Here is a 13,675-nt window from a genome sequence, read left to right on the forward strand (position 1 = left end):
GAGGGAAGGAAGCAAAAAATCCGTTAAAAATAAGAAAGCGGGGGGAAAACCCAAATTAAAAATCCCCCGGTTGTTCGTTTGCATTTGGGCCGCGGTGGGGTCGCGGGGGCTGGTTTGTTTGTTTTCTTTTTCACACCCCCCGGCGATTCCATAAACACCCGTGGGGAGCAAAGAGCTGGAGCATCCCCTCTGCCCGGCACCTTCCGGAGCCCTGGCGAGGGATGGGGAGGAGGGAGGAAAGGAGCTGTGGGTCGGGGGGGCCCGGCTGGCACCGTGGGGGCTGCGTGGGGCTTTGTGCGCGGGGCGGGGGTGCCGCATTGTTTGCCGGCGCTGTGAACACGCACACTCGCACACACACTCACACTCACCTCGTGTCCCCCCGCCCCAATAATACGGAAATTTCCATGTCCCAGCTGCCTTCCCCTTTTAACCTTGGTATTAATTTAGGACGGATCTTTTTAAACAGCCCTGTAATGCATTCAGACGCTGCTGGAGGTTTATCTTTTTCTTTTTTTCTTTTTTCTTTTTTTTTTTTTTTTTTTTTTTTTTTTTTTTTTTTTTTTTTTTTTTTTTTTTTTTGTACCGTGGGTTATATTTACACCCAAAACAAAATAATTACACTTTTGTTGGCGAGAGAAAGCTGGTGATTAGACTGTGGCTCTTTGCAGCAAACCCTTTCTCAGTGGTACACCAGGACAATTTTTCACGGCTGGGTGAAATCAGACGCGGGAGGTAATGAATCCTGTGAGCTATTTAAATTTACAATTTGTAACGCAGTCACTCAGAAACGCCTATGGCCCGGCGAGGAGATGCTTGCTGGGTTTGTTTAATGTTAAAACCTGCCCCGTCCCCCCTCTTACCGGGGGAAAGGAGGGGAGCGCGGGGGGAGCAGCCTCGCCCGCCGGAGGAGCGCGGAGTGGCGCGGAGCCGCCGCCTCCCACCGCGCCCGGGCTCGGCATCCTCGGGCCGGGCAGAGCCGCGGAGCCCGGCCCCGCTCCGCGCTCCTCCGCGCTCCTTTTCACCGCGTAGGTCGCCGCCTACAACCCCCAAAATAGTTGGAAATATCCACAAAGTCGGCGGCGGAGCATCCGAACAGATAGATAATTAATTACAAAACACAGGGGGAATATGCAAACCGCGTATTACAAATTCTACAGGGCTTAACTGATTGGAAACAGATTATTATCTTGTTTGTCTTTTGTCTGTTTCACTTATCCCTCTGCCGTCTGTTGTGTTGTAAGTTGATACACTTTATTCTTGAAAGGGGATTTTTTTTTTCCTTTAATAATATAGTAAATTCCATCAACATCTTGTATAAGCGACGCTGCTTCTCCACGCATTACCCTGTTAAAACACAAAAGGTTTATTAGTTACATATAGGCGGTATTATGGGGCCTGAATTACCATCTGTTACCATGAGGGAATGTGGCTGGGAGGGGGGTGTTGCTTGGGGCTTGTGAGGTGGTTTTTTTTTCCCTCCTCCCCTTCCCCTTGGATTTATTTATTCCTTGACTTTCAAACGAAAAAGGGAGCCGAGCGCGGCCGCGGGGAGCGGGACCCCCCGGCATCGTCCCTCTGCATGGGGGTCCTCAGCTGGGGGTCCCGGCTCGGTGGCGGGGCGGGCTGGGGAAGCACCGGGCGGCAGGGAAGGGGACCACGGCCGTGTTCGGGGCCGTGGGAGCGGGACACGGGGGCGCGCAAGGCCGCGGGAGGGGAGCGCGAGTGCGCGGGCACAAGCGAAGGTGCGGGTGTCGCCTCCCGCACCCTTCGCGGACCATCCGTGCCACCTAAGATTATCCATACGATTACCCATAGGAGCGCCTCACGGCGCGGGACGTGGCGCACACACACACCCACTCCCGCACTCCGTGGGGCAACCCCGAGCCGCCCCCCCCGCGCCCGCCTTCCCGCGTGGGACGGGCAGCCCGCGGTGCCTGCGAGCGGGGCTCTGCCGCGGGCTCACGGCCACGCGTGTGCGTGCGGAGACGGTCCTGTGCGCGGGCATATTCCCCCGCACAGACACGGGTGCCGCCGCGGCTCTCCACAGACTCCACGGACTCCATACGCTCATCCCGGCGGGTTTGAGCCGCGCGGGTTTTCTCCGCGCTGCGGGGCCGCAGCGGGGCCTGCCCGGTGCTCCCGGCGCTCCCCGTGGCCTGTCCCCGCTCTCGCGCTGCCCTCGGGTCTCCTCCCGAAATCCGTGCAGGCTGCGGCAAGAGAGGCCCCCGCATAGCCCCACACAGTCCCGCGGCTTCCAAATGCCCCAGAAGAGCCCAGGGACTCCCGCAAACTTGGGCAGAGCCCGACGGGAGCGCGGCCGCGATCGGTCGCGAATCCGGTCCCTTCTCCTCCTCTTTCCCGTGCCTTCGCCTTTCTTGCCCGTTTCTCCCCTTTTTAGCTCGCCGCAGTTTTAATTTTCTTTCTTCTCTCTTCCCTGGATTTTTTCCTTCTGTCTTTGTTGTATTTCTTTTCCCTCCTCTTCCTTGCTCGCTCGGTCTGGAGCTTTTCCCTCGCGCTTCCTTTTTGGTTTAAATTCTTTTTCATTCTCTCCGTTCTTTTTATTTCTTTCCTCAGTTTAATTTTCCTCTTTCCTTCTTTTTTCTTCATTTTTCCTCGTCTTATTTCTTCCCTTATTTATTTATATTTAATTTTTCTTTCGTTCATTTATTCCTTTTTTCCTTCTTTTCATTTCTTTTATTTCCCCTTCCTCTTCTGTTGTTTTTCCTTCCATTTCATCTTACTTCCTTCCTTTTCTTTTTAGTTTCCGTTGATTTGTTTTTCTTCAATCTCCCTTTCTCTTTTACTTCCTTTTCCCTTCTCTATATGTTTTTCCGCACCCATTTTCTCTTTTTCCTTCTGTGATTTCTTTTGTGGTTTTTCTCTATTTATTTCCCTTTTCCTTCTCTTTTTTTCCCCCCGAATCTCTTCTCTCTGTGTATTTTCTTGATTCGATTCTCGCTCTTTTCACAAACGCCCACGGGCACGTACAAAACGTCCTCCACTTCCCGACGATACCCTTGTGCCGTGGCGGGTTCGTTAAGATTTTTGGGGTGGATTTTTTTTTGCCGGTACCGGGAGGGTTTCCCGGCTCCGGGATGCTCCGCGGCCGCGAAATGCTCCGGGCCGGAGCGAGGAAGAAGAAGAAGAAAATATATGTATATTTTTATATACAAAATTTTAGATTTTAGCTGGAGAAAAAGACGGAGAAGGGGAATGGAGGTCCGGCCTTTACCTGCCCCACCGCCTTCTTCCTCTTCCCCGCACGGCCGGGCCCCAGGGCCACCCCATCCCCTCCCTAAATCCCCGGGAAATGGAGGGAGAGGCGGCGTGGCCGCCCCACACACCGACCCCGCTGGGAGCCCCTGGATGGGGCAGCAGCCCCCCGGCCCCAGGCTGGATCCCCCCCCTCATAACCTCCCCCGGCCGGGTCCGGTCCTGCCCCCCGTCCCTCCCGCGGGTCACAGCTCGGCCGCACCTGGAATTAAAGAGAAAACACAGTGTGGGAGGGGGTAGCGCCCGCCGCCCCCCGGGACACCCCCCGGGCCACCCCCCCGGGCCACCCCCTGCGCCCTCTCCCCCCTCGGAGCGGGGAAGGGGCGGGGGGTGCGCCGGGCCCGTGGGACAAAGGCGGGGGGGCGGTCGGGGGGCCCGCATACCTCCGGGGGAACTTTTCATCCCACTACGCTGCGGGAAGGAGCCCCCGGCCCCCTCCCCGTCCCCACCAACCCCTCCCCCCCTCCCAAATCCACCCCCTCTCTTTTTTTTCCCCACTTGTTGCTCTTCCAGACAGAAACATCTTTCCCCCTCGTACGAAACAAATATAAACCCCCCAAACCAGGTGATGCCGTCCCCCGGAGCAACTCGGGACCCCCCGATTCCTCCCCGAGCATTCCTTTAAAAGAAATAAACAACAAACGAAAATAAAAAAATCAAAGGAAAAACTGTGGGACGGCGGTTTTTCGGCGGTGCCCCCCCGGCCCCCCAGCCAGGTGCGTACTCACTTCGCGGCCCAGGTACAAGCCACCCTCAACAATAGAGGCGCGTTGTTTTTTTCCCTCTGTGCCAAGCACAAGGCTGGAGCCAATTTAGATATGCTATAAATTAAGAGGTTGCCATGGCTACCGCCCCGCCATTGGCAGCATCCCGGCTGACGCGGCCCGCCACGTCACCAAATCTGAATAAGGATGCGCGAATTACTAAGGCGGGGGACAAAGCTGGCGATGGGGACAGCATGAGAGTGGCGGCGCGGCGGCGGCGGAGCACAGCGAGGCACCGGGGCTGCCGGCTGCAGGGGGGGGTTCATGCACCCCTCCCGCCGCGCCCGCTGCCGCAGAGCCCGCCAGCAGCGCGGCCGCCGCTCCGGCGGCTCCCGGGCCGCTCCGCAGGCACCGGAGGGGGATTTGGGGGGGCTTTTAGTATTATTGTTATTATTATTTCTCGGGGGTGGTTTGGATTATTTTTTGGGGGGGCGTCGTTTTTTCCCTCCCGTCGTCGAGGCTCCGGAGAGAAGAGGGGGAAGAACTTGACAGCCGCCCCGCTCCCCTCCCCTGAATTTTTTGTTATTCCCTCTTCTATATTTTTTTAATTTTTATTTTATTTTATTCGATTTTATTTTGCTTTCTTTTTTTATTTTGTTTTTATTTCCCTTTTATTTTGTTCCTTTTTATTTTATTTCTTTTCGTTTAATTTCGTTTTATTAAATTTTTTATTTTATTATTTTTTTCCTACAATTTTTTTTATATATTTTATTTTATTTTATATTATTTTCCCCTGTTAGCGGGGAGGGTTTTGCCTTTTTTTTTTTTTTTTTTTTTTTTTTTTTTGCCGCCGCCGTGTGCCGGCGCGGGTCTGGCTTCTCCTTTTGCGCGTCTCCATCCCCCGGCGGAGGTTATGATGGTGCATTGTGCGGGCTGCGAGAGGCCGATTTTGGACCGGTTCCTACTGAACGTCTTGGACAGAGCATGGCACATCAAATGCGTCCAGTGCTGCGAGTGCAAGTGCAACCTGACCGAGAAATGCTTCTCCAGGGAAGGGAAACTCTACTGCAAAAATGACTTTTTCAGGTGAGTCGTCACCCCCCACTCCAACCCCGCCAACGGGCAGCGGAGGGCGCGGAGATTCACAACGAGCCCGGGCTCTGCTGCCTCCCTGGGGTCTTCCCGGAGCTTTGGGGGAGCTCAGCTCCCCTCCCGTCCCTCCCTGCCGGGGCTCCACACCGAGCCTGCCCCGCCGCTCCACGGGGCAGCAGTGCCCGGCCCGGGGAAGCCCCGGGGGGGACCCGGCGGCTGCGCTGCGGCCGCTGCTGCAGCCTGAGGAAGGGGCAGCGAGGCTGTGCCCCCCTCCCCAGTCTCCCCATGACCTTCCTCGCAGAGCCCCGGGCCCCGCTCCGCCGGTGCCGCCGCCCGCCCCGTCGCGTCAGGCCCCGGTGGGCACCGCGGCTGCGGCCCCGTGGGTCCCCCCCTCCGGGACCCGGCCTGGCGCTCCTCGCCCCCCCTCCCGCCACCACAGGCCCCGGTGAAATCGGTGGTCAAAACCTCCCCCGCCGTCCCCCCGAGGGGACCCGCATCTTAAACGCCCCTAATGACCGCGATAAGGTGCCGCTGAGGAAATGAGGGACCGGGATGGGAAGGGGGGGGCAAATGACTTATGACTCCTAATGCTCTCACTACATCAACGTCACGGGGAGCAGCGGAGGAGGCAGAAGTTGTGCCGCGGCCGGAGGGGAAAAAGGGGCGACCCTGCTTGGCGCCCCGGGGCCTGGCAGCCCAGGGGGACCTCGGGAACCACGCAGCGACAGCCCCCGCTCCCGGTTCTGGAGGCAGATTTTTTGTCTCTGGGGGGTTTTTTTGTTTGGTTGGTTTGAGGGTTGGGGGGGGGGGGGGTTTGTTGTTGTTGTTTTTTTTTTTGTTTGTTTGGTTTGGGTTTTTTGAGTGGAATTTTTTTGTTGTTTTCCTTTGTTGTTTTTTTAATTATTTTATTATTTTGTTGTTGTTGTTTTGTTGGGGGTTATTTGGGGGGTTTGTAGGGTTTTGGGTTTTGTTTTGGAGGTTTTCTGGCTTTTTTATTTGTTTGCGTTTATTTTCTTTTTCCTTTTTTTTTTTTTTTTTTTTTTTTACCTTGGGAGATCTTTCCCAGCTGATTCAGATTCCCTGGAAATATTTTTTTTTTTTTTTTTAAAAAGGCACTCCTGATAAAAAAATCCAAACAAAAAAAACACGAACAAAAAAAAAAAAAAAAAAAATCAAACAAACCCGCTCTGGGAAGGAAAAGATAATCGGAGATTTGCAAAGCCTTCTCCTCGACCTGGAAGAATTCCCCCTCGGGAGAGAGGGACGGGCTGGGGACCAGACGCGGCGCTGGGGACCCCGGGCTACCTTGAGGAGCTCAGCCCCCTCCTCCGCCCGTTGTTCTGGGTGCGCGCTGCCCCTCGCACCCGCCTCTCCCTTTTTCCATCTCTGGCCGTGATTAGCCCCGTTTTCTCCCCGGGATTTTCAGGCCGGAGCTCCCCGTTGCCCTCCCGGGGAGCACCGACTTAAAAGAAATCCCCCCCTGCGGAGCGTCGAAAGGACCCCCCGCCATCCCCTCTCCCCTCCATCCTTCAGGGGCCAAATCCGGGCGAGGATGCTCATGTGGGATCACCCCAGACCCGCGCTCTCCCCGCAGCCCAGTGCCGGGGCTGCGCGGGGATGAAGGCTCTCCTCATCCTCCTCTCATCCTCGCCTGCTCCCCTAAATCTTCCAGGGAGAGATCTGGAGGATCGGGCTCCCGCGATGGGGTTTGAGGAGGGGGATTCGGTACGGCTCACACACAGCCCATCGCCGCCGGGGCTCCAGCTCTCGCTTTTCTCCCCCTTCCCAGGAGGTTTGGTACCAAATGCGCCGGCTGCTCCCAAGGGATCTCCCCCAGCGACCTCGTCCGGAAAGCCCGGAATAAAGTCTTTCACCTGAACTGTTTCACCTGCATGGTCTGCAACAAGCAGCTCTCCACGGGCGAGGAACTCTATATCATCGACGAGAACAAATTTGTTTGCAAAGAGGATTATTTGAACTCTCCCAGTTTGAAGGAAGGCAGCCTCAACTCAGGTACGAGCGGCTCAGCCCGCCGCACCGCACCGTCCCTGCTGCCGGCACCTCCCAGTGGAGGCACCTCCTGGCAGGGAAGGAGGTTTGGATTTGTGGGATGAGGGGCTGCACCCCGCGGCCAGCCTGACCCCCCCGGTAATTCCTGCCTCCGGCACCGGCAGGAGCGGGCAGCGCCGAGCCTGCCAGGCAGCAGCCCCGAGCTGCCGGTACCTCCCGGCGGAGGCGTCTCTTGGCCGGGAAGGAGGTTTGGATTTGTGGGATGAGCCAGTTGATCCGCGTGGGGAGGGAGGGATTTGGGGTGAAAGCTTTCAAAGCGGGTGGAAGTCTCTGTGATACCCCCCCTCCCCCGCCAGGGATGCGGACACGCGTGGGATGAGCTCTTCCCCCCCTCCCCGCCTTTTGGCTCTTGCCCCACGCACGGCCCCTACGGCAGCGGGGATGCGGGGCGGTGGGGAACCAGGACCACCCTCCGGACTGGCTCGGGAGACCCCCCCGCCCCGGAGCCCCCCTGCGAGTATGCCCTGTCCCCCCGCGCCGTGGGCCTGATCCTTCGCCTCCTTTCACCCAGAGGCAAAGCTCCCATTTGACTTCCTTGGAAGCTGTCTCTGCATCAGGAGAGCAGGGCCAGGCCCCCTCCTGCTGTCCCAGCCATGCCGGGCGCCCCTGCTCACCCCCTTCCGTGGGCTCTCTCTCCGTCCAGCACCCGGGGCCGGATCCTGCCACGCCAGTCAGTGGGGCCGCTGCTGTGAGCGAGGCGAGTAGAGCTTGGCCTTGGGGGGGTGCTGGCTGCAGGGTCCCCGGGGGAGGGATCGGTGGCTGGGGGCGGAGGGTGAGCCAGGCTCCAGGCAGTGACTGGGAACCCCCCAAACCCCGAAAGGGACCAGTTTCATTTTTCCCAGCGGCGCATCCCGCTTCCCGGTGTAAAAGGCGCAGGGGGGAGAGGGGGAGCGTGGGGGGCTGCGGTGGGCTTGGGGAACGCCCCCTCCCCAGCTCCCCCCGGCTGGCATGACACAGTGCACAGGGCTGAATCGGGCAGCGCTTGCCTGGAGCTCTGCGTGATGTTGGGGGGTTGTTGCTTTAGGGGTATCAGGGGGGCAGAGGCGATCTGCACCCCCTATTGCTCTCCAGCACCTCCCAACTCCTCTCCTGGAAAGCAGCTGAGCTGGATGGGCCGGGGAGGGCAGAGAAGAGGGGGGTCAGCCTCTCCCCTAAGTCATCCGCCCCCCTCCTTTCCTCTCTGGGTCTCCTTTACAGTGTCCTCATGTACAGACAGGAGTTTGTCCCCGGATCTCCAGGACCCCATGCAGGACGACACCAAGGAGACGGACAACTCGACCTCCTCGGACAAGGAGACCACCAACAACGAGAACGAGGAGCAGAACTCGGGCACCAAGCGGAGGGGGCCCCGCACCACCATTAAAGCCAAGCAGCTGGAGACCCTCAAAGCTGCCTTCGCCGCCACCCCCAAACCCACCCGCCACATCCGAGAGCAGCTGGCCCAGGAGACCGGCCTCAACATGAGAGTCATCCAGGTAGGAGAGCCCCAGGCTGCCGGGAGGGAGGAGAAGGGGTTCTGGTAGGAGCCCAGATAGTTCAAGGCTGTGACAGTTTCCCCCAGGTGCTGGAAAGGGGTTGGGACACCGAGATTGTTCCCTCAGGGAATGGGGAAAAGGGAACGCCATCTGTCCCTTGCGAGTGTCACCCCAGGCCCAGCCCTGCTCCCACTCCCGTTCTCCCGTGTGTGAGCGGGGATCCCCCACCCTGTGCTTTAATACACCCACCCCATGGGAAGGGATGAAAACCATTCCCAAAACGTCAGCCTGCGTGGCTTCCCGTGGGGCCGAGCAGGATCTCCAGCGCGCCAGGAGTTGGATGCTCCAGCCTTGTGGAAGCAAGGAGCATCTATTGCTCTCTGCAGGCAGCCGGCACTTTCTTACCGCACTGCCCCTGTGAAGAAAATCCCTGCGGAAATGTAGGGATTAATGGGCTTTAATAGAGGCATTAATAGGGGAGGACTCTCCGGCTTTGCCGGTAGCGGAGCTGCCATTCCCGGCTCCTGGCAGAGGGGAGCAGAAGTCCCGCAGGAGTGTGATGTGCTCGCTCTCCCGAGCTGCCCCATCCCTGGGGGAGTGGGACAATAATCCAGACACCCCACCAGGCTGCTGAGGCGTGCGGTTCGGATTAGGCGATGTCCGTGGAGAGGTGGCCACATCTCCCCTTTTCCCTTTCATTTCCATCCTCACTGCCGGCTGTTCTGACTCCCTGTCTGCTGCTGCAGGTGCTTATCTCCCCGCTTCCCGCTTTCCGCCTGCTTCTGCCGCGATCCACAGTCCTACCCCCTTTCTCCTTCCCACTTTTCCTCCCTTATTCCCCGTATCCATAGGGGAAATTTCTCCCTTCTGTATTTTCCGGCTGGCCTCTCCTTTGCAGGGACAGATAGGCTGAGGATGTGCATGTGGGGATGCAGCTGGGGGCGAGACGGGCAGGATTCTAATAAACCTTGTTATTTGGGGAGTGCGCATTTTGGGGTATAAGCAGCAGGAAGAGTGGGGGCTCAGCGTCATTAAAAAAAACACCCAAAATGTTGAAAAACCCTGGGTGGGTGCAAGATTTCCAACACTTCCCCTGACCAGATTTGGGGGGGAGGTGGGATGAGATGTCCCTGCCCCAGAAGGGTCCCCGCTCCCCCATTCCCGGTGGGCACTGACACCGGCCCGGCCACAGGTCTGGTTCCAGAACCGTCGGTCGAAGGAGCGGCGGATGAAGCAGCTGAGCGCGCTGGGCGCCCGCCGACACGCCTTCTTCCGCAGCCCCCGCAGGATGCGGCCCCTCGGCGGCCGCCTCGACGAGTCCGAGATGCTCGGCTCGACCCCCTACACGTACTACGGAGGTGAGGGACCGGCCGCGGGGACCCTGCCCTGTGTGTCCCCCTTCCCCTTTTGTTCCTCCATATCGCGCTTCTCCGAGGATTTTCCGCTTCTCCTGCCCTCGCGCACACACTCACGGCCGCATCCCCGCACCCGCAGCCACGTCCACGCACCCCCGCGCCCCGCCGGCATTGCGGGGCCCCTCTCCCGCGAACAAAGCCCCAGCTGCGGGGCTTTTGTCCCCCTTTCAGGCCGCATTTGTTCCAATTACCTCGCGGGGCCCGCAGCATATGGGAGGTCACTGCTGCCTCCCCGCCGCCCCGACGGGACGCGATGGGCGCAGCGGGGCGGCCCCGCGCCTCCCTCTCCCCCCGCTCCCCACAGAGCCCCCCACAAAAGCCGCATTTTCAAAGCCTCCCATCTGACCGGGGGCTTTCCAGGCACCCCTTGATGCCCTAAAGTTAGTTTCTAGATCCCTTCCAGGCTGCTTAAACTTACATATAATTTCGCCATTATATATATGTGTGTGTGTGTGTTCCCCTTTTATGTATATATTTTCCCCTATTATATACATTTTTCCAGTTGTGTGTATGTTTTTCTCATTATATTATTATATATTTTTCCTATTATATTCTATATTTTTCCCATTACATATTTTTCCCACTATATATTTATTTGCCCCCATTTTCTTTATATATATCTATTCCCGTTCCATATATATATATATATATATATATAACTTTCCCCCATTAATTAAGCACTAAACGGAGCCCATTTTCACCCCCTCAGCTGTCCCAACCCTGCGTTCCCCGCCTTTCCCTCCTCCAGTCTGGGCAGAGAGAGGGTGACGGGCACGGCAGCCCTTAGGACAGGCTTATTTCTCTCAGGTTGGGCTCTAAATCCTACCTGGCTCTTTGGGCCCCGCATCCTGGGAGCCAGTAATATTTTGGAGGGGACAGGACAGGGCTGGGATGGGGTGCAGCAGGATTTTGGAAGGTCTTTGGCCCCAGGGGACAGGATCCATCCTTTTTCCCCCCCCTTCCCACAGATTACCAAGGGGACTACTACGGACCGGGAGGCAACTATGACTTTTTCCCCCACGGGCCGCCCTCCCAAGCCCAGTCCCCGGCCGACTCCAGCTACCTTCAGAACTCAGGACCCGGCTCCACACCCCTGGGACCCTTGGAGCCCCCCCTAAGCGGACACCACTCCTCAGAAAACCAAAGGTACACGGATATGATCTCGCATCCCGACACCCCCAGCCCCGAGCCGGGGATGACCGGCTCGCTGCACCCCATCCCGGGGGAGGTCTTCAGCGGGGGGCCCAGCCCCCCCTTCTCCATGTCCAGCAATAGCGGCTACAGCGGGGCTCTGTCGCACCCGAACCCGGAGCTCAGCGAGGCGGCGGTGTGGTAGGCCTGGCGTGGGCACGCGTGTGTGTGTGCAGGGGGAAAACGCCCCCTTCGTCCCCCCGGCCCACGCGTGTCCCCCCTCCCCTCACCCCGCACCAGGGCGCATCACATCACCACCGTCGGATAAAGAGCCCCCTCCCGTGCCAAAACGCGTCCCTGCATCCCCCCTCCACCCTCCCCACCACTGCACCCCCCGGGACCTTGGGGCCACCCCGCTACCTCCCCCCTCCCGGCACCTTCCCCCCAATACTTGGGGGGGGGGAGCAATGAATGGTGCCCAGCCCTGAAGACCCCCGCCGGTGTCGGGACCACCTCTTGGACCAAAGCTGAACTCGCCTGGACACAGGTCCCACCGCCCCGGTGGCACCAGGGGAGGAGGGGCTGGGGCAGGGCTTCCCCCTGCTAATTAGCATCCTTTTTAATTATGCCCTGCCACGTCGTGGGAGGGGGGGAATGGGGAACAGAAGGAATAACCCCCGCGGCCCCTCTCCCTGCCCTTATTTTTATTGTTCCCATTTTATCCCCAAGGAGAAGGTGGGTTTGGACACGGTTTTTGGTGATGGGGAGAAGGGGGGTCGTGGGGGGGCCAGGCCCAGGGCTGCCCCAGTGACTGGCTGAGATTGGGCTCCCACGTGGTGGAAAAGACACCAGAAAGAGGTAGAAACAGGAAAAACACAACAACAAAAAACCAATAAACCCCAGAACTAAACCAACTCAACCACAACAGCAGAAATTACACCCGAGCCTCGATGCCGAGTCCCACCCCAACAATTCCCAGAGGCTCCGACAATTTAAGGATGTATTATAGTTTTTGCTTCTAGTTTCTTTATTTTGTATAAAGGAGAAACAAATAAAGTATGTTTTTGTGTTTACTGATTATTTATTGTACTTTAGTCATCGGAGGCTCCGAATTTTTCTATTTTGAAGGCAGGGAGGGGGTGGCACCGGGGAGGGGGGTGAGAGGATAGAGAGGGGGCGATAAAAAAAGGAAGGAGAATGGAAAAGGAAAGGAAAAAAAGTTGTTTTCTGAAAGCGTCGTGGGTTTCCTGTCCCCGCTGCCTCTTGCAGAGGCTGTTAGTGTGAATGGCTCTTGTTGTTCAATGTGAATAAAAAACCTTTTAGTTACCTACTGTTCGGTCACCTGTCCCTTTCATTTTATTTTATTTTATTTTATTTTTAAGACAAGACCACGAGCGCTGCTGGCAGGGCTGCCCTGCTCCACCACTGCCCTCCAGCCCTGTGTGGGGCCTGGGGGAGCAGCCCCCCATCACTCCCCTGGGTGTAACAGGTGCCGTGGCCCCTGTACAAGGTGATGCTGCTGCATCGCCCACATGGTACCCCAGTCCCCCCATTCCCCCACTCCTCCAGCTCTCTGGCACTGGGAGGGGGCACATTACCCAGCTCAGCACCTTCCCCCACAACAGACAGCGCAATGCACGATTCCTTTCTCCCGGTTGGCACGTGTTGTTTGAACCCCCCAAGGCCCATCCAGGCAGCCCAGGGGCACCCACAGCCCTGCTGGCAGAGCATCCCCATGGAGCAGCCATGGGGGTCAGTAGGGCTGCTGGAGGGGGACACCAACAGGGGACATCCCAAAGGGGAGGTCCATCGATGCCATCGGCAGCTTTTGCCCCATTTGCCCTAAGGGGTACCGAGGGCATCAGGGGGTTCTCCTCCCCCAGCACCCCAGTTCACTCCCCTCCTCTCTCATGATTCCTGTCCCTCGATTTCTGAGGTACAAAAATAAAAAGTCCAAGGCAGGTTGCAGCTCTGAACCAATATTTAAAATGCAAAATCATGGCAGAGGTTTTCGCCCCCCCTTGTCTTGCAGTAAAACGATATAAACAGAATAAATTACCTTCCCTTGCTGGCTTACGAGAGTCCCTCTCTCCTGACCTGAATTTTAAGTCCTGGCTCGGTTGTAGCATGGAGCACTGATGATTTATGGAAAGCCAGCCACTTCTCTGCATATTTTCTCTGTTCAGCCAAGTGGTGGAATTTATCCTTCCTATACCATTACTGGCATTAATAACAGAGTGGCCAACAAGCCAGGCCGAGCCTCGAGGGACCCCTCAGTCAGGAGCTGGGACCATCACAAAAACACTGGTTACCCACCACCCACCAAGCAAGGCACCTTCTCCCTTTTTCACAGGTGGGGAAGCTGAGGCAGGAGCACAGCTGGCTGCTCCCCTCTGCTCCAACCCTTCCAGGCTGTCAGTGTTAGCAGGTAATGGTTTTTTTTTTTTTAAGGACAAGGCAATGTGTTGGTAAGTAACCCCATCCCAGCATCACTTTGAGGAGTATAAAATGCAAC

General features: G+C 57.5%; 1 protein-coding gene and 1 long non-coding RNA gene across 6 annotated transcripts; one reads left to right on the plus strand and one right to left on the minus strand.

Moving 5' to 3' along the window:
* Positions 1–810: 810 nt before the first annotated feature.
* Positions 811–3,680, minus strand: LOC120323770. Its single transcript, XR_005564598.1, has 2 exons — positions 3,415–3,680; positions 811–1,344 (listed from the first exon to the last, which is right to left on the minus strand). It is a non-coding gene; the product is annotated as an uncharacterized LOC120323770 (long non-coding RNA).
* Positions 3,681–4,820: 1,140 nt separating this feature from the next.
* LHX5 (LIM homeobox 5) lies at positions 4,821–12,249 on the plus strand. Of its 5 annotated transcripts, none has more exons than XM_027714094.2 (6): positions 4,821–5,063; positions 6,859–7,082; positions 7,651–7,836; positions 8,337–8,614; positions 9,807–9,972; positions 10,998–12,249. In XM_027714094.2, exons 1-6 carry the CDS (start codon positions 4,891–4,893, stop codon positions 11,363–11,365), a joined length of 1,395 nt encoding a protein of 464 aa, XP_027569895.1. In that variant the 5' UTR covers positions 4,821–4,890; the 3' UTR covers positions 11,366–12,249. The 5 variants fall into 5 exon arrangements, with proteins under 5 accessions (XP_027569895.1, XP_039240150.1, XP_027569893.1 ...); XM_039384216.1 differs by having other exon boundaries at positions 8,352–8,614; XM_027714092.2 differs by having other exon boundaries at positions 7,783–7,836.
* Positions 12,250–13,675: the final 1,426 nt, after the last annotated feature.

Source organism: Pipra filicauda, unplaced genomic scaffold (genome assembly GCF_003945595.2).
Source record: "Pipra filicauda isolate LSUMZ 115617 unplaced genomic scaffold, ASM394559v2 scaffold33_size4404698_pilon, whole genome shotgun sequence".
Taxonomy (NCBI): domain Eukaryota; kingdom Metazoa; phylum Chordata; class Aves; order Passeriformes; family Pipridae; genus Pipra; species Pipra filicauda.

Bases quoted from the DNA above. Each gene is read 5' to 3' on its own strand.
- LHX5 (XM_027714094.2), top strand. From the start codon at position 4,891: ATGATGGTGCATTGTGCGGGCTGCGAGAGGCCGATTTTGGACCGGTTC. The intron at 5,064-6,858 runs GTGAGTCGTCAC...CCCCCTTCCCAG, and splicing joins TGCAAAAATGACTTTTTCAG to GAGGTTTGGTACCAAATGCG. The intron at 9,973-10,997 runs GTGAGGGACCGG...CCCTTCCCACAG, and splicing joins CCCCTACACGTACTACGGAG to ATTACCAAGGGGACTACTAC.